The sequence below is a fragment of the Lutra lutra genome, chromosome 11, assembly GCF_902655055.1.
Source record: "Lutra lutra chromosome 11, mLutLut1.2, whole genome shotgun sequence".
In the NCBI taxonomy this organism is placed as follows: Eukaryota; Metazoa; Chordata; class Mammalia; order Carnivora; family Mustelidae; genus Lutra; species Lutra lutra.
In genome coordinates, this window is record NC_062288.1 from 103,830,140 (window position 1) to 103,855,426 (window position 25,287).

General features: G+C 39.8%; 1 protein-coding gene across 1 annotated transcript in view; it reads right to left on the reverse strand.

Moving 5' to 3' along the window:
• KMT2C (lysine methyltransferase 2C) overlaps window positions 1-25,287 on the reverse strand; it is a 272,603-nt gene that overhangs the window by 60,604 nt on the left and 186,712 nt on the right. Inside the window, 13 exon segments of the mRNA XM_047695954.1 lie at window positions 3,443-3,573; window positions 6,236-6,355; window positions 8,083-8,211; window positions 10,760-10,972; window positions 11,933-11,998; window positions 12,499-12,608; window positions 13,766-13,930; window positions 14,184-14,365; window positions 19,268-19,341; window positions 19,344-19,371; window positions 19,563-19,603; window positions 19,606-19,651; window positions 20,310-20,316. Coding sequence (XP_047551910.1) covers window positions 3,443-3,573; window positions 6,236-6,355; window positions 8,083-8,211; window positions 10,760-10,972; window positions 11,933-11,998; window positions 12,499-12,608; window positions 13,766-13,930; window positions 14,184-14,365; window positions 19,268-19,341; window positions 19,344-19,371; window positions 19,563-19,603; window positions 19,606-19,651; window positions 20,310-20,316 — 1,312 coding nt within the window.

A 25,287-nucleotide genomic window follows, 5' to 3' on the forward strand; every position in this document is an offset into this window, starting at 1 on the left:
CAGGTACATTTAGTAACCTCATATTGATTCACACAGCCACATTAAAGACTGAACATGCTATAAATCTGAAAGAGGGTTTTTTATAGTCATTTGAACCATACTTTGTGCACAAAATTTAGTATTAAAGGCTTTTGGCTTTTTATTCACTTTCTCATATTAACATTTCTCCATTTCAATATACTTCCTCTACCTGAGAGACCAGTGTTTCAAGCTGAGTTGCTTACAACTAGAGAATCACTCCAAAACTTTTCAAGGATCAGTAAGAAGGACAAAAGGAAGCCCTTGGGACCCGCCCCCCCTTCACTTGAACCCAACAACCAGAGGAGAAGCTCTAGTCTATTTTCTGTAAGGTGGTCCTGTCTAGAAGAAGGATCCTTTGTAGAAAACAATTTTGCAGAAACTCAACACTTAACACACTCTCGCCAAAGACACATACACAGAAAAGGTTCACTGCAACATTTTTTTACAATACCAAAAGTGAAAGCAGCTTCAATGTCTGTCAAAGGCATTACGACTAAACAAATTATTGATACCCAAACTATAAAACACATCAATTTTTTAAAAGGATGCAGAGCTATGCTATCAAAGAAAAGCTCTGAAATACAGTATTAAGGCAAGTTGAGTGATGTGTCCAGCAAAACATCAAATACAAGCCAAGACTATTCCCACTCGGCAAAAATAAGTTATAGAATGAATTCTGGAAGGATAAACACCGAACTGTTAATAATGCTAACTTCTACAAAGGGATGGGGAAGGAGGTATGTGACGTCTTGTAGAGGTGATGATCTATTTGATTTGAAATTTTCACATTTTTTAAGTGAACACGCTGTTTCACTAAGAAAAATCTGAAAATCAGCAGAGTTAGAGCACCAAGTAGAGTCTGATCCGCTCAAGAGTGTGTTTAACGTGAGGAAAAACCGAGAATGGCAGAGCATCTTGGAACTTGAGAGATCATTTATTTCATGCTTTTGGCGGAAGTCTGAGACTATGATTAGTGAGACCTTTTCCCTTTAAGTGACTCAGGACGACTTTAGTGCTATTTATAAGCAACGGTGTTAACATTCGTACCAATCTGACGGCTTTCTGTTAACTTTATATAAAGGAATGGCTCCATATGGCTTCAGAATTCATAATGTGACTCCCAGAACAAACTGGAGATTTTAAATGTACCACGGGGTTTCCTAAGGTCACACAGCAGCACTAGGTCTTAGGAGACCACATAAATATTTCTATTGGGTAGATTACATATTTACAGTTAATCCTGATACTGTTAAGATTAATAAAGGAAAACTGGGAAATGGCTGCTGAACTCCTGTGGGCTTTCATCACTATGTATTCCCTCAGTAGGGGAAAAACACAACCTGCTACCACGAGATGTCCAAGAAACAGCAGCATTACAAAGGATTCCTTCACATCCCCCTGCCCAAAGAAAGGTTAGGTGATACTGAGGGACAGCAGAGGAAAAAATCCAGCTCAACAGATCAAGATTATAGCAGTGATCAGGAAATCAGATCCACTACTCTTAAAGCTCTTTTCCGAAGCATTTTCCCGTGTTCATAAGTAGCTGAAGAAGACTTCGTGCCTACATACAGCACTCTCAGAAGGTCAGCAGGAGGGGGCAGAGGTGGAGAAGCAGGTCATGTGCTCAATATTCCCAAGAAAGGGAGGGGAAGGGGACAAGAGGAACCAAACAGGATGCGATGAAAGGCCAGATCTCCTGACCAGTAAAATGACTATTACATGTTTAAAAAGGGGGTACACAGTTAGGATGAATGGGTATTTGAAGGGAATCCGGGGAAAATAAAACATTTATTAAAGAAAGTATGTATGCTGGGGCACCTGGGTGGCTCAGTGGGTTAAAGCCTCTGCCTTCAGCTCAGGTCATGGTCTCAGGGTCCTGGGATCGAGCCCCGCATCGGGCTCTCTGCTCGGCAGGGAGCCTGCTTCCCCCCTCTCTCTCTGCCTGCCTCTCTGCCTACTTGTGATTGCTCTCTCTCTCTCTCTGTTATATAAATAAATAAAATATTAAAAAATAAATAAATAAATAAAGTATGATTGGCACGTACGGCACAAGTTCATACTTCCTATTCAATCTCCCAACATTGCTGGGGCACAAAGATGGCGGACAGAATGAGATCAAATTGCTAACTGGTAGCACAGTGGTATTCAAACCTGGGACGCCACTCCAGCCTTAAAGGCCCCACTCTAAAATGGTCACTGCCCTTAAGATATTAGCTAATAGAAACTTCTACTTATATATATATTACTACATACTATACACTACTCTTAAAAGTTTTATTAAACACAGAAGACATTTTTACTCAAATGAGTATTTGATTTTTATACTTCTAATCTACCAAAAAAGAAAACTGGGGCGCCTGGGTGGCTCAGTGGGTTAAGCCGCTGCCTTCGGCTCAGGTCATGATCTCAGGGTCCTGGGATCGAGTCCGGCATCGGGCTCTCTGCTCGACAGGGAGCCTGCTTCTCTCTCTCTCTCTGCCTGCCTGCCTCTCTGTCTACTTGTGATTTCTCTCTGTCAAATAAATAATAAATAAAATCTTTAAAAAAAAAAAAAAGAAAAAAAGAAAGAAAACTGAAAAAGCTGGATGCTAGCTGAATGGGTATGTATTTTAAAACCAGTAAGAGCCAACTGGTAAATAAAGGTAAAAAACTAATAACTGCAATTCAAGCAATAAAGCAGTATCTTTGTAGGCTGTTATTCCGTGGGAGGAACAGACCAGATGGAGACCCTGTGATGGTCTGCTCCAATGCCACTTCCACACCTGAAGGCAGAGGACCAGCCCCGCCCTATCTCTAGTATGGGGCCTTCTCCAGACAGCATCACGTGGTTTGGAACTCATCTGTGACTTCAGGCTTACAGATCAGCTGGAGAGAATTCTCTTTCATGCAGCCTACACCCAGAAAACCATGTCTTCACGTCGAGGGATTTTTTTTTGATGTGTATTTTAGAAAACAAAAACAATTCCACTTAAAGCTTTGGGTCATTGGTCTCTAAAAGAGGTGAACGGTTGTTAAAGCTGTAACTCGGCTGCTATAAAGCCATCTTTATTCACTGAATGTATCACTCTGACCTGTACTGGCCGAGGGAGCTGTCTGTCCATGGGACGTGGGTGTGGGGGCCACACAGGTGCAAAGGGTTTGGAAGAATGAGCTTTCTCTAGTTCAAAATGTCCTTTTATGTCTTATGAAATATTTAGAAGTAAAAAAAAAACTGGGACAAAAAAAGAACTTCATGAATAGTATCAAGGCACAAAAAAGGTAAAATTTTCTGGGCCTCTGAAAGGTTAAAAAAAAGGCACTTATAATAATGAATTAAAACAAGTAAAACATTTAACAAAGTAACAAAACCTTTTCCAAAACTCAATACATCACATTTCTTTCGTTAATCAACTACACAATATAATGTAAAGCGAAGCATTACTTGTAAGTAGGCAGGGAAAGTTTCTTCGAGCTTATTTTTCCGTTTTCGGTATCTCTTCTTTATTTTTTCAGTGTTTTCAGTAACAGAAACGGATTCGTCAACTAGAGCATCTGGTAAGTGCTCGCTCCAGCCTGAAACAGCAGTCACATCTGTAAGTTTGTGGTATTTAAAGTTTTCAGACAAATCCACCCAAAGTAACTTTATAGCTTAGCAACATACACTCAGATCCATATAAACAAACAAGCATTTTCTTTTTTTCTCTCCAGTTTTATTGAGATATAATTGGCATACAACACTGTAAGTTTAGTATACAGCAGGACTTGACAAACACGCTTTTTCACAAAAAGATGTCAAAGCAAGTTTATTAGTAAGTTTTAAGTATCATTAAAAATACAACGCATGTCTGTTTAGTATCAATATGAGCTTACTATTGTCTTTTAAGGAGTATTTCCTTACTTACAGAGCAGTAAATGGTTTTAACATCAACAGTGTGTTAAAAATTAAAATAATGAAAAATCACATGTTCCTGAGTCTGGGGAAAATGGCTACTCGTATACTAAAGGCAATTTAGCAGAAACAACCTTTTTGTAGAGTTTATCAGGCAAATTCAACAAAAGGCTTTTTAAAAACACGTGTTCTTCAATTAAGCAATTCCAAGTTCAGGGGTTTATTGTGAATCGGGTTTTTGTGGTACACATATATTGTAATAATATATTACTATCTAAAAATATGCTCGTAAATATGCTATGAATGCCCAATCTTAAAATCAATCAGAAATGGAAAGAAAACAAAATTTTGATCTATGAGATTAGCAAATAACTAAGTACACTATTTCAAGCAGATAGGTAAGCACTCAAATGACAGGCTCATACTCCCAAGGCAAATGGCACACCCCTTCTGGAAACCAGTGAAGGCACTTTTGTTACCCGAATATGTAAGTGGACTGACTCTTCTGAAAACTACAAATGGTGGATAAACATTCTTTAAACAACATTCTTAAGTGTAGAGTAATCTACCAGAAAATAAAGAATCCTCAAAGACCAAAAAAGTTCAGGTAAAAGAGGAACCACAGAAAGAAATACACACAGAACCAAGTAAAGCTCTCCATGATTTTGCTAAAATCCAGTGGGTCTGAGCTCCCGTTTTCAGAGCCTCATGAGGAATGGGGACTAGAACACAAAGTTTAAATCCCGCCCCCCCGCCCCCAAGGCAGAGAGATTAGCCAGAGGTGCCTCCTATAAAGGTGAGACCCGGAAGGATGCTCAGGGTTGGTTCAACAAGAAACACATCCCCCCAACCCCCACCTATCAGCCCTTCCCCTCCCTGTCTCCACCACCAACAGCAAAGAGAAAGGCTTGTCGTCTTGTCATGGAAGTTGGTGCTGGGCAGAAATGCAAAAACCGGAAATCTTCCCCGAGAGTTCATAAACTCAGGATAGCCCTAATGTGTACGAAACCTGAAGCTGTAACAGGTGGACCAAAAAACTTCAAGACAAGAATTTAAGCTAAATTCTTTCAGCTACAGAAGTCCCGGGAACGGCAGGAGCAGCTCTCGCTCCTCTGGTAACAGCGGCACATAGTCCCTGAAACAAGCCACCTTCAATTCGGTCCTCAAAAAAGTTGAGAGAACGTTCTACAGAATATGAGCTCAGGGTAAGAAAAAAAACTATAAATATATTACGTGTGTGTATGTATCTCAGACAATAAATACAGTGAAATGAGGCTCCAGAATGGCTGGGAGAGACACACAGGAGAACCCTATGCTCGAAGGTGTTAACCCTTTCTACCCTGCATCACCGGGACACACAGAAGTAACAGTGCACTGAGACTAGGGGGAGCGACTCGTAAGGAGAAACTAGAAGGTGTTAAAATACGTAAAAGGCAATTCAGAAAAGGAAACAACCCATAACGTAATAAACACTCCCCAGATGACTCCAAATGCCGTGTATTAAGGGATAAAATACTGACCTAACAGAACTAAAATTAGAGAACAGAATACAGAAAAATGCAAAACACAAAACCAGTCTCAGTGAACGTATCCTATTTCTTCGGGCTTCTTACAGCCATTGTAAGTCATGTTAGAAAGTCCTTTGAGACCATCTGGTGCTTCCTTTTAAAAACACAATTTGTAATTTTCATTAATTCACAGGTCAAAACCGCACCCCGTAATAATGGAAGAACTCTAATCAGAGCACATTCCGAAAACAGCTCCTTCCTTCACATCCTGCAGAAAGCATTTAAAATGCATAAAGCATACAGACTGCGACCATACTGACACAACGTGTTCATCAGAACCAGTTCTCAAGCTATGGCTTAAGCAATGATTTAGCCTTCTCTGAAGATCTATGTGAGGATGACAGAGTAGTTACTGGAAAACATATTTCTAAAACATTATACAATTTTCTTAAAAATTGTTGCATTGGCTGTCACTTTCAACAAAATAGTCTAAAGTCTCCAATTCCATACCAAGGAGATAAGACAGGCTAAGAAGGGCCTTTTGTGAGATGACCGGGAAGCATCAAGTGTGACTAAGTGACCCAGTCCCTACAATGTTTGTACTTAACTCAAGAAAAACAGAAAGTTGTTTCAAAAAAATCTCAGAGGAATATACTCTACTGGACTTAAACCTTTTCCTTACCACACCTAATTTCTGTATTACAGGTATGAACTCTACAGGCTCTCACATCCCTGATCAATAAGAAACAACAAGGTTTTGACTGCAGCATTATTTAGGATGGTTCTTTTCAAGAGGGATAGCAAGAAAAGGGTAAATCAAATAGAATCAGTACCATACCATCATCTCTGTTAGGTAACTGCTCAGAAATAGAGCCTGAGGAATCTTTTCTGATGACAGATCTTTTTGTTTTTCCTTGCCCAGTTCGACTCCTTTGCCGTACCATAAATCCACCAATACCTATCCAAAAAGAAAATTGGGTAACTTTGTAAATAATTGATTTCTCCCTGTACTAAGTAGGGTGAAATTGCTTGGAGGCATTTCCCAAATTCAATATGGGCTAATTTAAATCAATCATCATTTTTATGTGCAATATAAGAATTCAGAAATAAGCAAATTAAAAGAGGTCAAAGCTACTGATGGTTAGCTTACCACTAACCGAACAGGTATAAACATACATTATTATAGCACAGAAAGATTGCACGCATTTCCTCTTCTCACCAGTGTCAAAGTAAATATTACAGTAAATTGTACTTGTTTAACAAATATTAAGTAACTCATATATTATCCTTCATATTACTACATTAGCTGCGGGAGAGTTCACATGAAATTGAACGATCCAAACAAAATCAAGTATGACTTCAGGGGCACCATGTCTGGTGAAGGCTCTTGGACATGACACACACACAGCGCCACAGTTCAAAGCACGGAATCTGGAGCCACACTGTAATTCTCATTACTACGGGACTCTGGGTGAGTCATTTAATTTTCCAGTCCTTTAGTTCCCTCCCTGTTAGACAGGGACAGTGGCTAGCACCGCACCTCCTCATACATATATTATAAGGGCTAAATGGCTTGACAAACGTAAAGTACATAGAACAGTGTCTGATACATAATCAACGCTAACAGTTTCCGTCACAGGACACAGCCATCTAATGCACTGTGACCTAACGGGTCCCTCAGTCACAAGGATGACCTCCATGGGAGGCGGAAACAGAGAGAAAAAAAACCACAATAAATGTAAGCTCCTAGAAGGAGTTCGCAGTGTCTAGAAAAGTTTGTGTAGTTATAAGGCTCCTAATTAGGAAGAAATGAAATGATTTTCATACAGTGACTAGGGTGAAGTGTATCTAGGTCCTTGTTAATAGATGCAGCCCATCTTCCAGAACGTTACCTTAAGGGCTTGAGGAATACAAACAACAGTGAGAAAGTGTCTCCTGGCACATCACAAGGTATTTAGGACTCTAATCAATAACATACAAGCAGTCAGAAGGATAAAGACTGAACTGATGCCATCTGATGTCTCATGTGACCAGCAAATAGACATTAATAAACCGCCTGAAGAAAGCTTAGATACACTCTGCACTGTGACCAGTTCAGTAATTTTTTTTTAGTAAGGCAAATAAAATTTGACAAGCAAAAGAGCTTCTTCCTCCACCTCTGAGGCAGGGAGGAAATAAGAGAATTTTATCAGTCATACGCTACCTGAACTATAAATTTTAGGAGGCACAGGAACCCTGTTGTATTACCTTCTAATTGTACATTTACTGGCTCCTGCGTAAGCACTGAAGTCAGTTTCAAAAACAAGTATTAAGAACGAATGCTGAAAACCAGAAGAATTCAGAAGTACACATCAAGGGAAAAATAAGTAAGTGGCTTTAAAAGTACAAGTACACATAAAAGCCAATGTAGTAAAGCATTTAATATAATGGACCACATCTGGGATAAGGCATTAAAATAATGATTTACTCTGAAGTAAATCATACTCACTCCGTCTACGGAACTACCTCAAAAGCATATTGAAGTAGTTCAGTCCTTCAATTTCTACAGTCAAGTTTTAGTTTGGAGAGTTGCTAAGGAACTACCTTTCATCTCAAGTATTTAATTACAATTGAAGCCCTCGATATTATATTTTTCTTAAATTATCTAAGTTTGATTACATTAAAATATCTCGTTTAGGACTATACCTGGTCGGTATGGTTTCCTTTTTCTCTTTTTTACACCTTCTGTTCCTTCTACTCCCTTAGCTTCATCATCCACAGCTTCCCGTTCAGGACTAGATTCTGATTTACCATCACAATCCAGAAGTTCTCCTTCTGGGGGGAAAAAACAAAAAAGGAAATGCACAGATAATATTGGAAAAATCTATCAAATATAGAATTCCTGTGTAATAGGAAATGCAAGGCCAAGTGGCGACTGAGCTACTCTAACTGGGCATCCCAGTAGGTGGGACAAGTCTAGAAAAAGATGGAAAAGGCCCCAAATAGTCACAGAACTCATGATGCTTCATACACCGCTTTCAGGAAATGAAATTTCAGCATCAGGGAAGGGGAAACACAGAGAAAGCTCGAAAAGACAATTATAAATCAGTTTGCAGTTAACAATCATTCCCTTCCCTTCAATTACATCTTCAGGCTCAGGACCTAAGGCTGTGTCTCTCTAGCCTAGAACCCTCTCCCGAGGTCCAACTATAACTGTAATTATCACCTCGTTACCAAAACCTCGCTATCCAAAACTGAGGGCAGAGGAGAGAGTGACACTTTTATTTATTAGAAAAAAAAGCCTGCTTCCGTTGCACAAAGAATTTGTTTCTGACATGCTAAGGTAACTGTTTATAACTTACTTTCCTGAAGAAACATCTGTTGAACAGTGGACAGCTAGCAAAAGCAACAACAAGCAGCACTGTTACAGTATTTCAGGAGCACCCCAAGTTCATTTGGCCGTTACAGACTCTTGTGGAATCAACTATGTATTTATCTGTAACATCATGCATGAGGTTACTTGTTATTTTTATGGGGATGTGCCCTCAGGCTGCCTCAATCTGGAAACATCATTTCCCGTGGTGGTGTGGTGTAGAACAGTAGTCAAAGGGAAAACCTTCTCAGGCCTTTTTGACAAGCTGTTTTGCCAACCTTTTAAAAGATTCTGTAATCTCAGACTTTGGGAATTAATGTGTACAGTGAAGAAATGTTCGAAATGCAGCATTTCTCAGATTTGAGTAAACATGGAATCCCTTTTCAGACACCTACTGTCCACAGAAACTGGAACTCTCCACTGTACTCTGGCTGATGGTGATGTGATCAATTCCTCAGAGTTACAGACTATTTCTTCACAACCCACAAATCACTAAACTTCAAAATCAGACTCGTTTCATAGTGTTTGAACATCAGCTCTACATAACCATCAGAAAGTTCTTCTCCCCACCCCACAGACCCAAACATACCACCACGGAGGAAAGGTGAGGACTAACTGGTAAAAGACGCCCACCCTCAGCCAGAGCGATCCCTCGCCTCCCTCCAGCAACAGCCGCCAACAGACCCACGCGCCACAACTCCTGGGCCCGGTAGTCTAGGCACATTACAGCCAAGTGTGCTTTTAAAAACTGGAGGAAGACTAAGCCACTATTCACTCAGAAACCTCCAATTACCTCCCAGTCCATCCACAGGAAATGTAAACTCCTAAGGCACAACCCTGTGGTTCTGTGTGACCAACTGAGTCATGCTTACTCTCTCCTCTTACCCCGATCTCTGCACCTCCTGCTGTCAGCTCTGTTCACTGCTGGGTACACTGGTCTTCATGACATTCCTCAAACATGCTAGCTGGGCACACTCCTGCCCGGAGCCTGTGCACTGGCCCCCGTCCTGTCTGGGATGCTCTTCCCTCAGACAATGCAGTGGCCTCTCACTCACCTCTCCCACGTCTGTGCTCACCTACTGCTTCCAATTCACTTGATGCCTCCCACCACCACACGCACGCCGATTCCTCTTACTCCAATGCTAGTTTTTCTAGAACACTTGCCAAACACATTGTAATCAACTCATTTATTATGTGCTGTTTTTGAAAGTAATCTTTTCTCTAACATTAAAAAGCAAGTTCCATGAGCACGGAATTTCATTTGCTTTGTTCACTGACATGACCTCCAACATCCAGCCCAGAGTAGGATTTGACAGATACTGTTGAATAATGTGATGGACAGAAGTATTTATTTCTTTGTTTTGAGTCAGCTGAAAAGAAACAACCAACCTAAAAGACACAAGCTTGTGGTGATCTTCAGAAATAAGCAAAAATGTGACTCATAGTGAATTTAATACTACTGAAATTATTCTGTCATTTCAAGGATTCAGCTAGAAAATCCTTGGTGTCTCCTGTGATCAAAAAAATAGTTATAAACAGGTACGTTTATGATGAACATCTGTGAACATCAATGTGCACTTGAACATTAATAATGGTTTTTCTGTGCAGGAACGGAGGGACCACATTCTACTTAAACTGAGCCACGGTACTTGAGCTCACGGCATCTAAGGTTCATGCTGCCACCTAGCAAACTAGAATGCGGCCCTCTCAATTTCCCCATCTAGGGATACACTCCTGATTTTGAAGTTGCTCACATACTACCTATCTAAGGTCATACTTCAAAGATACGGTGTTCCTGGAGATTTCTATAATGTAAATAAGTCTGTTCCAGAGACTATGTGAAAGGACGAAAATCTGAAAAGTCTAAGCAGACAACTCACTTAGAAAGGTCAAGGTCATATCAGGGGTTACTTAAGTCAGTAGATTTTACCCTGAGATAAAACGTGTATTCTATAAGTGATTTTATTTCATTCTTGTGAACATACTGAATGGAAAATAAATCAGTCTTACCTCGACTATCATCCATTTCTCCATCCCTTGAATGTTCTGACTGGATGTCTGGAGGGGTCTGAAGGACGGCAACACTGTTTTGATTTATAATCTTCAACTTCAGCTTTGGTTTTGACCGTTTTCTTCGGGGAACTGTAACTGTGAGGCTCTGTAACTGAGTCATCCCTGATTCAGTCAAACACACGCCATCCTGGGTGTACGTCTTGGGTGGATCTAAAATTACAATATCCAAGGATATACATTCAAAGCCTCACTTTGATTTGCACTGGTAAGTTGAGGGCTGTTCCAAAATACCTCGTGAGGAGACTGTGACTATAAAGCAATTATCTGTGAAATGCACAAATAATTCACTGTGCTCAACTGAAACTAAGAAAGAGTGGTCGAACTTCCTGGGATTATAAGCAGAAAGGTTACAAAGGTCTACCTGGCATTTTCTCCTCATCTATCAACATAAGGATTTAGAAAGAAAGCACTGACACTAAAAGTAATGCTTCTGCTACGTACTATGAGCCTTTCCCAGACTATGTTTTCAAACTAAAAGGTGAGGATCAATTTATGTAAGAGGAACAAGAATACTACTGAAGCCCATGTGGGGAGCCAAGTACCAGTGTAATCAGTGACGCGGAGAGGTGGTAAGAAGAAATCCTGCAAATGTTTAAATGTACAAAACTGCAATCCACTAAAATTTCTGCACTGTCCAAATGTTTTTGTATTCAATGATACCAAACAGAATTAGACAAAAGAACAATGGTTTAATAAAAATATCCTATGAGTCACCACCCTGGTTAATCCATTACGAAAAAAATAGTAAGACATTGAATTAATTCTCATAAAAAAAAAGTCACTGTTCGATAACCAGGCCTTACTTTCTGCTAATTGGTTACTAAGCGCAGTAATACATCAATGAAACCAAAGCACGTATGGGGTCAATGATTACTCCGGGTGGTTATTTCACTGCTACTTTGCTGAGATTGACAGGAAGAGTGTCACATGAAAGCTGGGTAAGATGCACATGACACATGTCAATCACAGAAACGATTTACAACATCAGGGAACTTGGGCTGAACACGCATACAACAAAGGCGCGTTTCGTGGCACACGCGGCTGTACCAGTGATCCAGCATGCACGTGCTCTCTGTAAAGGACAGAGAAGCAAGGGGCTGCAGGTTTTACCTAGCTCTTTCACTTTTGTGACAATCTGTGCTACGAGGGAGGATTCACAGCAGTCTGAGGAAGGCACTGAAATGGAAAAGAAAAAAAAAAGAAACTGTGTAATTTTTTCAGAAAATGAACACTGAAGGATTTACATATAAATATTCTACTTCTGTACCCATTTCACTGAAGTAAACACTTAAAACACTAAATAGAGTTAAAGACTGTCTTTAACAACACCGGGGAGAAGTAGTGGAGGACACACACACCACAGAGGCCCAGGTAAGCAGCAGCACACGGATTTCTACGTATTCCTAGGAACTACAAGATGATGGGTCGTGAAGGGAAAATTACACTGTGTATCTACAACACATGCTTAATTTATTTTCCTTAGGGAAGTCAATTGTTTAAATATATTAAGTTGGGGAAAATATTTACAACTAAAAGAACTTATTTTTCATAAAATACTTGTCCAGGTAACTGTTTCACAAAACAAAAAAGAGAGGCAAGTCTACTCCCTGGGTATGGACAGCACAGCACAAGGGTATTACAGGAGCACAGACCCACTGTTCACGGTATTTTCTTACCATTTGATGTAGGCATGTAGGGTCTGCACATGCTACAGTCAAAACCAATGTCGGCTACATTCTCCACTTCCTCTTCAGTACTTAAGTTCTGACAAACTGCGTGCATCCATCTAAAAAGACCATATTTTGCACATTAAAACAGAACTGCAGCAGCAGTTGACAGCCCCTAAGGCTCGGATGTTCCTCCAATGTTACCCCTTCTCCTGACCACAGCTCCCGACCCGCAAAAACTTTCAGAGCTGAGAATAAGCCACAGAAAAGGAGAGCGATCAAGTACTGTAAGGAAGCAAAAGCACATGGAGGGCGGGTTAAGTGCCCTCAGATCCCACAGTGAGTGCATCAGAGAAGCAGAAGCTCATGAGGGCGAGCATGAAGGAATTCTGCGAAGCACGAAGTCATCTGCCAACAGGCTAGCGTGTCTGGGCTCCGTGTGACGGGTACCCACTGTAGAACAGACGGAGCTCATGTGTTTGAGGCTGAATGCTCACGGGGAAAAAGGAGTTACCTTGCCTTTGAACAAAGAATCGCTAGGCAGAGTCCTGAGAACCCTGTATTACTGGCGAAATAACGTTACAGCTAATATTACACGTACAGTGCTGACTATGAACAAAGCACAAGACTACATCACCAAAACCAAAGAAAACACTCCTGACTTTGAAGTTGCTCACATACTACCAAGGACGGGGAGCTCATACCCAGCATCTGGACATTTAGTATCCAGAGCTGTAAGAAAAAGTAGCTTAAGGAAAATAAAATGTGTGAGACCATTTGTAGAATCTAATAAAAGATTCAAAAACTCTCCATGGGGACGCCTGAGTGGCTCAGTGGGTTAATCCGCTGCCTTCAGCTTGGGTCATGATCTCAGGGTCCTGGGATCACGTCCCGCATCGGGCTCCTTGCTCAGCGGGGAGGTTGCTTCTCTCTCTGCCTCTGCCTACTTGTGCACTCTCTCTCTGAGACAAATAAATAAAATCTTAAAAAAAAAAAAAACCCTTCACAGAAAAATGCATACATGCAGGCAATAATTCTGTACCTAATTTCAAGAATTCAAAAAACCCTTAAAAGCCTCAAGTTAAAAATCTTTGTCTGGAACTGCAGGTACAAAACAGGAAACTTGTGTAAATTTCTAGCCGACAGAAAATCTAGAAAGCAAAAAGTCTTGCTTCTTAAATTTAAGACGGAGAATGTTATTTTCCAATTTCCTTTTGCTATATCTAAAAGAGAAACGCTTGCAAGAGATAAAGGAATTTAAAAAGTAGCACAATACCTATCACACTGTCTGCACTGCAGAATAAGGTCTTCTTCTCGGTAGTTCCGACAGCAGACGGGGCAGGAAGACAGGCTTGCACAGGGAGCACACTGTGTGTAGTTGTTCTGCCACTCACATCGCAGACCCGCAGACGTCGCTCCACAGTGCCTGCACCAAACACACCTGAAACCCAATACCCCCCAACAAGTCTCATTTTATTTACGTAATTATTTAGTTACTATAATCAAGAAGCCACACTAGAACAGAATAGGGGGAATCACTGAAAGCAAATCGGAACATTTTTCTGAGAGGCGGCATGGTATCTACCATACTCAACATCTTATCAGGCAATGAAGCGGGTGCGGCTAATTTTTAAGAACTGTGGGAACGCTGTACACTTGAGAGGCTAAGGAGGGGGAGGCAAGTCCTGTAGTACCATTTGCACTTCCAGCCCCCCTTGGGCACGGTCTGCAGAGGAGGGGCGAGGCAGTAGGTGTGGTAGCTTATGTCACAGTCATCACAGAGCAGGAGTCTTCCGGGGTCACTCGCCTTCCCACAGGCCTCACACACAGTACACTCCAGGCACCTCCAACCTTTGCTAAGAACGACTTTAGTGATCTGTAAAAGAAACCACCGACCCGAGTGATTGACATACTAACCGACTCCCCATTTTCCATAATCACATACATCATACACAGGAGGACGCGGCCCTGGTGTACCAGGAAGCAGGCAAGAGCCAATCAAGTAACCACGTACTGAGCACCAGCAGCAGCCCAATCCAGGCATGGGGACATGTACTTTCACAAGGGCCCCGATGGGACAGAGTAACAGAAAGCAGAACATACTCGAAAGCCTAACCACCTCGTCCTCAGACTTTATGTCCACTTACAGAGGCGGCGACTAGGTTTTGAAGAAATCAAGTATACTTCCCCTTTCCTGTTAATACAAGTTTTGAAAATGTATTGGCCTAGTTTCCACCTGTGATGTTTCATGAATTCATACTTCTAAAACTTGTATACATTGCAAAAGGATCTATATTAAAGTCAGTATTTAAAAATCTAAAAAATTTAGAGTAAATCATAAATTCCCAAGAAAATAATCCCAAGGACATTTCATGATCTTGGAGCTTTCAAGCCATGACGGTGGGACTTCTGATGCTCATCACCGCTCTGTTTAGTCTCCTCGTCACAAGGTCTAAGTTAGCAGAAAGTTTGAGAATCTCTGTACTTTTTTTCTTTAAGATTTTATTTATTTGACAAAGAGAGACACAGCGAGAGAGGGAACACAAGCAGAGAGAGTGGGAGAGGGAGAAGCAGGCTTCATGACGAGCAGGGAGCCCAATGTGGGGCTCGATCCCAGAAGCCTGAGATCATGACCTGAGCGAAGGCAAATGCTTAATGACTGAGCCACCCCAGCACCCCAAGAATCTCTATACTTCTGACAAACTCCTCAAAGCAGCCATTCCATGTACAATTATGAACTTGGATCCAAATGAAAACTCTCAAAAAAACAGAATCTGTAAGACAGGACACAAGTAGGTATGTTACGGAAAGAGCAAACAAAATACAGAATAAAAATGCAGATCATGGAGAGTAAGAAAGTCTAAAAGTTACCTCAGAGGAAAGTAAAAGAGCCAAATAAGTAAAAAACAACTATCAAAATGGCATCAAACTTTCCAACTATGAACACTAAAACAGAGTAATAGTTTTCAATTCTTCAGGAATATACTTTTCAAGATACAAATCTTAACCAAGTAAACAAACAATTAAGTGTGGAAGGAGAATACCTTTTAGGAATACAAGGACTCAAACTTCATCTCCCAAATACCTCTTTGAATGAAGTCAAAGATGTGAGGCACAAAACAAGGGCCACAACAAGAACCAGGAAGGCGTGCAATGTGGGAAACAATGACCCCAACAAAAGACCTCAGCCCAGGGGAGCTGAAGAAAGAGCAACAGACCTGGAAGCTAGCGGCACAGATGAGGAGAAAGAAATGGGGAGTGTCAGGAGTGGGCAGGACTTTTTCCAGAAAAAGTTACTTGTCAAAATAATTTGATAGGATGTTTCTACAGTACATAAAAACAAACAACAACAAAAACTAATGAAGATTCATGAATCACTGTATTATTTTTGCTATTAGAAATTCCAAGGACAAAGCCATAGTAACTATTTAGTCTCCCGTGAACACGTACTGAGTCATAACCAACACTGCTGACTCAATGTAGTAGAACAACTATATTGGGAGGAAGAGGTATATTTTAAGACCTAAATTGGCATTATTTATTCATGAGCAAAAAGTCAAACAAAATAAAACAAAGAAACAGCAGAAGCAACAGCATGTACTTAGAGCTTCAAGGCAACTCCTAGAAGGCCCTGCAAGGGTCAGAAGCGGATGCCTGGCGACAGGACAGAAGCACGGAGGCCGAGCAGGACAGCGGACAGCCAATCATCGTAAGGCTCTGAAAGCTATTTGATTCGTAAGTATGTAGATTAGTCTGATTAGCCTACTGATGCTTTTAAATTACTCACAGATTATCAAATTATGTATTATTTACCCAAACGGAGGACAGAGCTTAGGACAAGAGGAGCAGGGTGGCTTACAGCAGTCACTAGCAAACTTCTTTTAGAAAGGGCCAGAGAGTAAATACTCTGAACTTTGTAGGGCACGTGTCTGTGAACGACTCAACTGTGCCACGACAGCGTGAGCCCACAGAAGACATATGGTCAACAAAAGAATATGGCTGTGTATCGATAAAATTCGTGTTATAAAGATAGGCAGTACACCAGATTTGCCTGAGGGACACGACTGACCATCTCCAGCTCAGAGGAACGGTCGATGAAGATAGAGTGGGAGACAGAGCCTAGCTATCACATGTCTTCATTCTACTAAGTTTTCCTACTTCATAGACACCTACCCTGTGGCCCTTTACGGCCACATTCTCGGGTACTCAGCGATACTCACTCTCCCACGCACAGTCAGTCGGGTTACTATGCACCCACTATATCGAACCACTCCAGTCAGTCTCTGTCCGACCGCCTCCCTCCCAAGCCTGAGGCTCCCTGCAGCTCCGCCCCATTGGACGGCCTCCCCTCATGGAAAAGGCCCCCCAGCCCCAGCAGAGTTTGCAGAGCTCAACCATCAACTTTCTTTTTCCTTCCACTGAACTGGTTAGTCTTTCGGAAGCTCTTCCAAGAAAGGAATTACCCAGGGTTTCCTTCGTAAGCTCTGATGGATGTGTTTAATAGTCTGTGAGATTATCTGCTTACAACCTACAACGAAGTACCTGGCATGAGACTCTGTCCCACCATAAAATACCAGCAAACGGGGCAAAATGCATTCATCACTTGTTTCAGATATTGAACAAAAGGCAGTACAAGACTGTGGTTTCTGAGAAGAGAGAACAAGTGAGGTGAGTCCTACAATATTCTGCTGTAGACCGTTTCTGGACAGCTGCCCAGGGACGGAGAACTCCAGCAGAGCACAGTGGCCTCACTGAGTTTAGGCACATGTGGAGTTCTGGAGCGGAGTTGTTGCAACTGGCAGGACAGAGTCCTGGAAAGGAAGGAGCAGTGAGAGAAAGAGCTCTAGACGTCCATGCAGAACTTCCCTCACGTCTTTTGGCTGAACATCGCGCTGCATATACGGGAAGCCCAAAGAAGGACACAACAAAGACCAGGACAAAGACCAGCTACTGGGCATTTCTATAGCTGAAACAACTGTAACAACTCACACCAATGCTGAAGACATTTGAATTTCAAACAGTCAAAGTAAAAGACACTCGTGAGGGGCTCATGGGGAGATCTTGGTGGGAAGGATACGGGGAGAATTCAGTAGAGATGTCGTGAAGGCCACACTTCATGTCTCAGATTAACTTGAGCTAAAAAGCCATCACTACAGTGTGGTCTAGGAAACCCTAGTGGGTGAGGGCAAAAACTATTTTTAAAATGATGCTAAGATGTTATTGCCTTTTTCACTTTAATCCACTACAGTGATGTTTTGCAGAGGCTACAAGATATATAAAATATAAACCATCATTACATGATATCCTAACAAACATGCTTATATATTTTGTTTCAAAATAGTCCAGTTAATTTCTATAAGGGTGGTCAATAATGATTATTCTCAGAACCGAAACTCTATGGGGTTCCTTAGTAATTTAGAACTGTTAATGGTTCCAAGACCAAAAATTCTGAGAACACCTCAAAGTGAAGGTTCTCTAGACCTGCCCCAGAAAGCCTCGAGAAGCATTTCAAATGGCTCGAATGTCTACAGAACTGCCCACACTCCATACTTTCTAAGGAACAAAAGCCAAACTCTCCACGACATAATGCCAAAACGTACAACTGCCACATCCAATCAAAGATTACTAATTAAAAAAATATATAGATCCTTTAAGGGGCGCTAAGCTAATACTAGTAATAATAAGCTAATACAAATAATGAGAAATGTTAAGCATGGAGAATTAACAATAACAATACACAACAGGACTTGAAAGGAAAAAAACTTGATGAAGAAAAAAAATTTAAACTGCAAGATAACAAACTTTTGTAAAATAAAACTGTGATTAAAAAAATACAATCATCTCAGTGAAAAATCCAGATGGGCTTAAAAATAGATTAGACCCCGCATGACAAAAGTGAGTTTGGGGAGGGGCGCCTGGGTGGCTCAGCTGGTTGAGCGTCCGACTACTGGTTTCTGCTCAGGTCATGATCCCAGGGTCTTAATATTGAGCCCCGTGTCAGGCTCCACACTCAGCCCACAGTCAGCTTGAGTTCTCTCTCCCTCTGCCCTTCCCGCTCAGGCTCTCGCGCTCTCTCCCAAATAAATAAATAAATATTTTTTTATTTTTCTTTCTTTTTTAAGTGAGTTTGGGGAATGTCATTGAAACTATACAAACCAAAGTATAGACAGAAAAGCAACTGCAGAAAAATCGACAAAGTGAGACTGATCTGGGGACAGTATCAGATAATTTTGTACACATACAACTAAGATTTCAGAAGGGGGTTGTGGGGAACAGAAAAGAAACATGAAGAAATGGCCAAAATTGCTCCAAAACAGATTTAAAAATACCAACCCACTGATCCAGGAAGCCTAACAGAAAATGTCCTTTCATACACAAGGGAGGGTTGAGAAGAAGGAACATAGGGAAGAGACCAGGTGAGTGAAGGGATTTCTATTAAGTTCTGTGGCTGGTGTCAACTTTTTATTATCAGTAGACAAATGGATCAACTAAACTTTATGCCTTAGCAAATAAGTATATAAAGTATCTTTTAAAGACATGCATTTTTATTTTTGGTTTTTCGAGACAGCAGGATAACCACTACAATTTAAGACCACAGATTTGTAAAGGCGTTAACTTTTTCACGTTAAAACTTGAAAGGCAATATTTAAATATTAAATACTGTCACATATGTCTAATGATCTCAACAAAAACTAGTTGTAAGAAATGTAAACAGCATGACACTACTCAGATCAAATTTCAACACATTTTTAACTGACTTAAATTCAAGTGTATTTACCTTAATACTGACACAATATGGATGGTAACACTGACCACACTGAGAACAGGCAAGTAATCTTCCCTCTGCTCCTGGCCAAAACTGCCACAAACTACACACATATCCTGAAATTAAAACACATGAACATAATAATTTAGGCTGGAGACTCAGCTAACAATGTACTAGTTTTATTTTTTTAAATTACCTTCTTAGCTAATACGGCTCTAAAGCTAAACAGAAGTGGCTTCAGCGCACACAGGACACCGCGGAGGGGAAGAGAGGGGCGCAAGAGCGGGGGCCGTAACTGAGCTCAGACCTGGTGCAAGGTGAACTTGTCGCTACTGGAAAACAGCACACTGTGTTGTGCATGGAGTTTTCTTCCTCGTCCTTGTTGGATGAAACATCCTGCAGCAGACACCGTAAGCAAGCAAAACACAGAGGGCACAGTCACACCTTCCGTGTGCAGGACACTTGAGAAACGTGGAGGATTCACACTCAAAATACAATTTCTGCCGATGCCCAGCATAATAATCCCAAATGAGACTACTATTGCCAAGATAATACCATAAAGGTGTAAATCCTGACATTGTGCATACTTAATGTGCTCTTTGGCATTACAAGTCCCATGGATCCGTAGCACGGAGAGAAAGAATAAACGATCATAGCCAGAAATTTTAATGAACAAACGGAAGAAATCTGTACTATATTTGTGTGTGTATATGCCTCTGTATCTATACATACATATACCTACATGTAAATTGTATCGCTCCGTTTTAGTGACTCTCACACCTGCAATCTGGCTAGTCAAATCTGAGATGTGCTGGAAGTAAAAATACCTACCAGTCTTCAAAGACTTCAGTATCAAACAAAAAAGAACATAAACATAGCTCATAAATAATTTTACACATTTTATATGTTACATGTTGAAACAGTAAAATTTTTGATATGTTGGGTCAAAAGGTATACATTGAAGTTAAATGACATCTGTTCCTCTTTTCTTTTTTAATGTAGCTACTACAAAGTTTTAAATCGTGTATGTGATATACATATATTTCTGTTGGACAGCACTGCTTTAAAATATTATTTTGAATAACTTATCAAAATTTCAGTCTTTGCCAAAATATTACCAACCACAGATATTCATTTCTGGATGTGGTTAAATTTCACCAAATCAACTAAGTACCCACTGGCTTGTTAATAATTATTTCCAAAATGCTTATAATGAAAAAGATCTACATTAGTTACTAAAAAGAGAACAGGGAGACCATGCCAATATTTTAAAATACAGTCCTCTTCCCTTAAATCTAGCCTGGAACAACAGACTGAAACAGAATAGTGTAAGTTCAAATAGAAAGTAATAGTATTGTTGTTCTTGAGGAATGACTGAAAGAATAACTAAGAAAGAATATATTACAAGAGTAATATTTTTCATTGCAAAGAAGTTTAAGAACAGTTTTAATGGACAGTACTACTATTTTATTATAGACTCAACCATAAAGCAACTTATAGTCATAAGTCTAAAGACTACAAGGGAAAACTGTAAGCAACCGAAATAGTCATCACTAGGGAATTACTAAAGCCACGGAAAATCCAAACCGGAAAATTAAACAGCATTTAAGAAACAGTGGTAAAAATCTGTTTTGATTTCTATCAAAAAAAAAATCAAGCCATTTAGCTGCGTAGAAAAATAAGCTGCATAATCTTATGTGAGGTAGAATACTATGGTACAAAAACATACAAAGCGATTATATATAGTTCATTGGCACATGTAATAGGTTGACTCAGAAGAAATTGCTGTTTTTCCAGGTCAAAAATGGTTGAAGCTTCATATGGATCAACCTAATATTGAGAGGCATCAAACTGGTAAAAGAAAGAAAATCAAGACTCAAGAGGAAGCAGCGGTACAAATAACTCTGATCTAACAGCATACTGTAATTTTTTTTTGAGGAAATATATTAAAAAATGTTCATCTTGGGGTGCACAGGTAGCTCAGGAGGTTAAGAATCTGACTCTTGATTTCAGCTCAGGTCATGATCTCAGGGTTCTGAGACTGAGCCCAACATTGGGCTCCACACCGGGCATGAAACCTGCTTAAGATTCTCTCTCTCCCTCTGCCCCTCCTTCCGTGTCTCTCTCCCTCACTCTTAAAAAAAAGTGTATCTCAAAATTAGAATTTTAAAGTTTTAGCAAACCAAACAAGATGATTCATAAAGTAAAATATCATTCCATTAGTAATAATTGAGTGTCTACTAAAAGTGAAGTTACCAGTCATTCACCTAAATAACTAAAGATACACTGAAAACATTATAAAATAGGAAAATGTGGCCATAGCTAAAATACAGCTAACAAAAGGATGCTGAAGTAAGAAGTATTCATTTCTGCATCCCATTTCTGCAACACAGAAAACAAAACAGGTTTTATAACTGGATGATACCTAGTGAACAGGCTCAAAGAAATGATAAAATTTTATTATCTTCAAAGACAAATTCAATGAGAGAACACTTTTATTTGAAATAAAAAACAAGGATAGACTATAGTATTCCCAGAACAAACCAGAAACAAAGTCTGTACAGAAAGCTGCAATATGCCCTGGATTCAAAGAGCATATTTAAAATACAAGTGATTAAAAAAAAAATCATGGTTTTTGTATGTAAGAAGGAAAACAATATCATATAGCTTAGTGACCCACTGTTTTCATTGTATACTTTATTTCATGAACTTTAAACTACAAGATATATAAAACCTATTTATCTCAAAAGTAAAGAAGGCAATCTTTGAGAGAGTGTTCTAGTACTGCCTCTATATATAGAGGCAATACTATATATATATTAATTACTCTGATTTATCCTAAAGGTGACAGAAGTTTTATTTGGCTAGACCACAGGTATTTAAGCCTAAAAGAAAAGAAAGGTCTAACCTAAACCTCACAAGTGGGAGATTTCCAGGCAGGGACATAATTAAGTAAACAAAAAAAGAAGAGCAAATTAAACTCAAAGTAAGAGGAAGAAAACAACTAAAGACTCACAGTAGATATCAATAAAATGGAATACAGGAAAAAATATAGAGAAAAATTAATAAAAGCAAAGGCTGGCTCAAGATCAGTACAATTGATAAACCTGAAGCAAAACCAATCAGGAAAGAGAGAGGAGACACAAATCACCAACACTGGAAATGAGAAAGGTGACATCACTACATATTCTACAGATATTAAAAGAATAATAGGCCAACAGATTTGTCAACTTACATGAAATGGATAAACTCCTTGAAAGACAAGTTCATATGAGAATAAATAACCTAAATAGCCCTATACCAATGAATTGAATATACAGTTAAAAAATCTTCCAATGAAGAGGGAAAAGACAGTGTCTTCAATATCTTTTTGGAGGAAACTAGATAGCAACATGCAAAAGAATGTAACTGGACCATTTCATATACCACACAAAGATAAATTCAAATGGATCTAAATGTGATACCTGAAACCGTAAAGATCCTAGAAAAGAACACAGGAAGAAGTAATTTCTCTGACATCGGCCATAGCTACATTTTTCTAGATAGGCCCCCTGAGACAGAGGAAACAAAAGCAAAAAAACAAACAATTGGGCTACATCAAATAAAAAGCTTCTGCACAGCAAGGAAACAATCAACAAAACTAAAAGCAACTTACCAGAACGGGAGCAGGTATTTACAAATAACATAGCCAATAAAGGATTAGTATCCTAAATAAATAAAGAACTGATAGAACTCAACACCAAAAAACAAATAATCGAATTTAAAAATGGGCAGAGGACATGAACAGACATTTCTCCAAAGACATCCAGAGAGCCAAAAGGTACATGAAAAGATGCTCATCATCACCATCAGGGAAATGCAAATCAAAACTACACTGAGAGATCACCTCACGTCTGTCAGAATGGTTAACATCAAAAACACAACAACCAACAGGTACTGGTGAGGATAGAGAAAAAGGAACTGTCTTACACTGTTGGTAGGAAAGCAAACTGGTACAGCCACTGTGAAAAACAGTATGGAGATTCCACAAAAAGTTAACAGAACTACCCTAGAACCCAGCAATTACACTACTGGGTATTTACCCAAAGAATACAAGAATACGAATTCAAAAGGATACAAGCACCCCAGTGTTAACTGTAGCACTATTTGCAACAGCCAAGATAAGGAAGCAGCCCAAGTATCCAGTGACTGATGAACAGATAAAAAAAAAATGTGGTGTGTGTGTGTGTGTATATATACACACACACACAATAGAATAGTATTCAGGCATAAAAAAAGAATGAAATCTTGCCATTTGCAAAGACATGGATGGAGCTATAGAGTATAATGCTAAGTGAAATAAGTCATAAATAAATCTCACATGGTTTCACACATACGTGGAATGTAAGAAATAAAATAAATGAGCAAAGGGGGAAAAAAGAAAGATAAAGTAAGAAACAGATCTTAACTACAGAAAACAAACTGATGGTTACCAGGGGGGAGTGGAGTGGGGGATGGGTGAAATGGGTGATGAAGATTAAGGAATGCATTTGTCAATGGTAAGCACTGGGTGATTAAAATAAAAACTTAAAAAAAATCTTTTCACAAAGAAAACTCTAGGCCAAAATGGCTACACTAATGATTCTATATAAATACTGTAAGGAAGAATGTTTCCAATACCACACAACTCTTCCAGAAAACTGAAGAGAAAATTCTATTTCCCAATTTACTCAAGGAAGCCAGCATTTTGCCAATACCAAAAACAAAGAAATTGTAAGAAAATTTAAGACTAGAGACCAACTAATATTCTTGTGAATATAGACAAAAGAAGTCTATAGACATATATATAGACTTCTTATAGTTTAGCCATTTGAACCCAACAATATACGAAAAAGAAAAAACATCATGACCAAGTATAGTTTATCACAACACGGGCTGCTTTAGCATACAAAAAAAAGCCAATCGATATACTTCACCATATCAATAAAAAAGCCATAAATGCAGAAAAAGCATTTGACAAAATCCAACAGCTACACCTGATTAAAAAAACATCTCAGCAACTTATGAATAGAAAGGACCTTCTTCAAACTGATTGGGATGTCTATTTAAAAAAAAACAACAAGGGGGGTGCCTGGGTGGCTCAGTGGGTTAAGCCGCTGCCTTTGGCTCAGGTCATGATCTCGGGGTCCTGGGATCGAGTCCCGCATCGGGCTCTCTGCTCAGCAGGGAGCCTGCTTCCCTTCCTCTCTCTCTCTGCCTGCCTCTCTGCCTACTTGTGATCTCTCTCTCTGTCAAATAAATAAATAAATAAAAATCTTAAAAATAAATAAATAAATTAATTAAAAAAACAACAAGGGATACGTGGGTGGCTTAATCAGTTAAGCCTCTGACTCTTGATTTTGGCTCAGGTCATGATCTCATGATCATGAGATTACCCATGCTAGGCTCTGCACTTAGCAGGGAGTCTGCTTGAGATTCTCTCTCTCCATTTCCCTCCGCCTCTCCCCCCAAACCTGTGCACACACACTCGCCCTCTCACTCACTCAAATAAATAAATCTTAAAAAAAATAAATAAATAAAACAAAACTAGAGCTAACACCATACTCAATGATGAAAGATAAATGTTTTCTCTCCTCAAGACAGGAAAGAAGACAAGGTTACCTTATCACTTCTATCCATCACTGTATTGAAGATTATAGCAAGTGCAATAAAGAATAGAAATGAAAACCTCCAGATTAAACAAACATAAAACTTTATTTGCAAACAACATGATCATAAGCATCATAAGTGCAGAAAACTCAATGGGTTCTACGAATAAACAAGTAGAAGTAATACAAGAGTTTAATAAGGCTATAGAATATAATACACAAAAATAAGTATTCCTGGGGGCACCTGGGTGGCTCAGTGGGTTAAAGCCTCTGCCTTCGCCTCAGGTCATGATCCCAGGGTACTGGGATCGAGCCCCGCGTCGGGCTCTCTGCTCAGCGGGAAGCCGCTTCTCCCTCTCTCTCTCTGCCTGCCTCTCTGCCTACTTGTGATTTCTGTCAAATAAA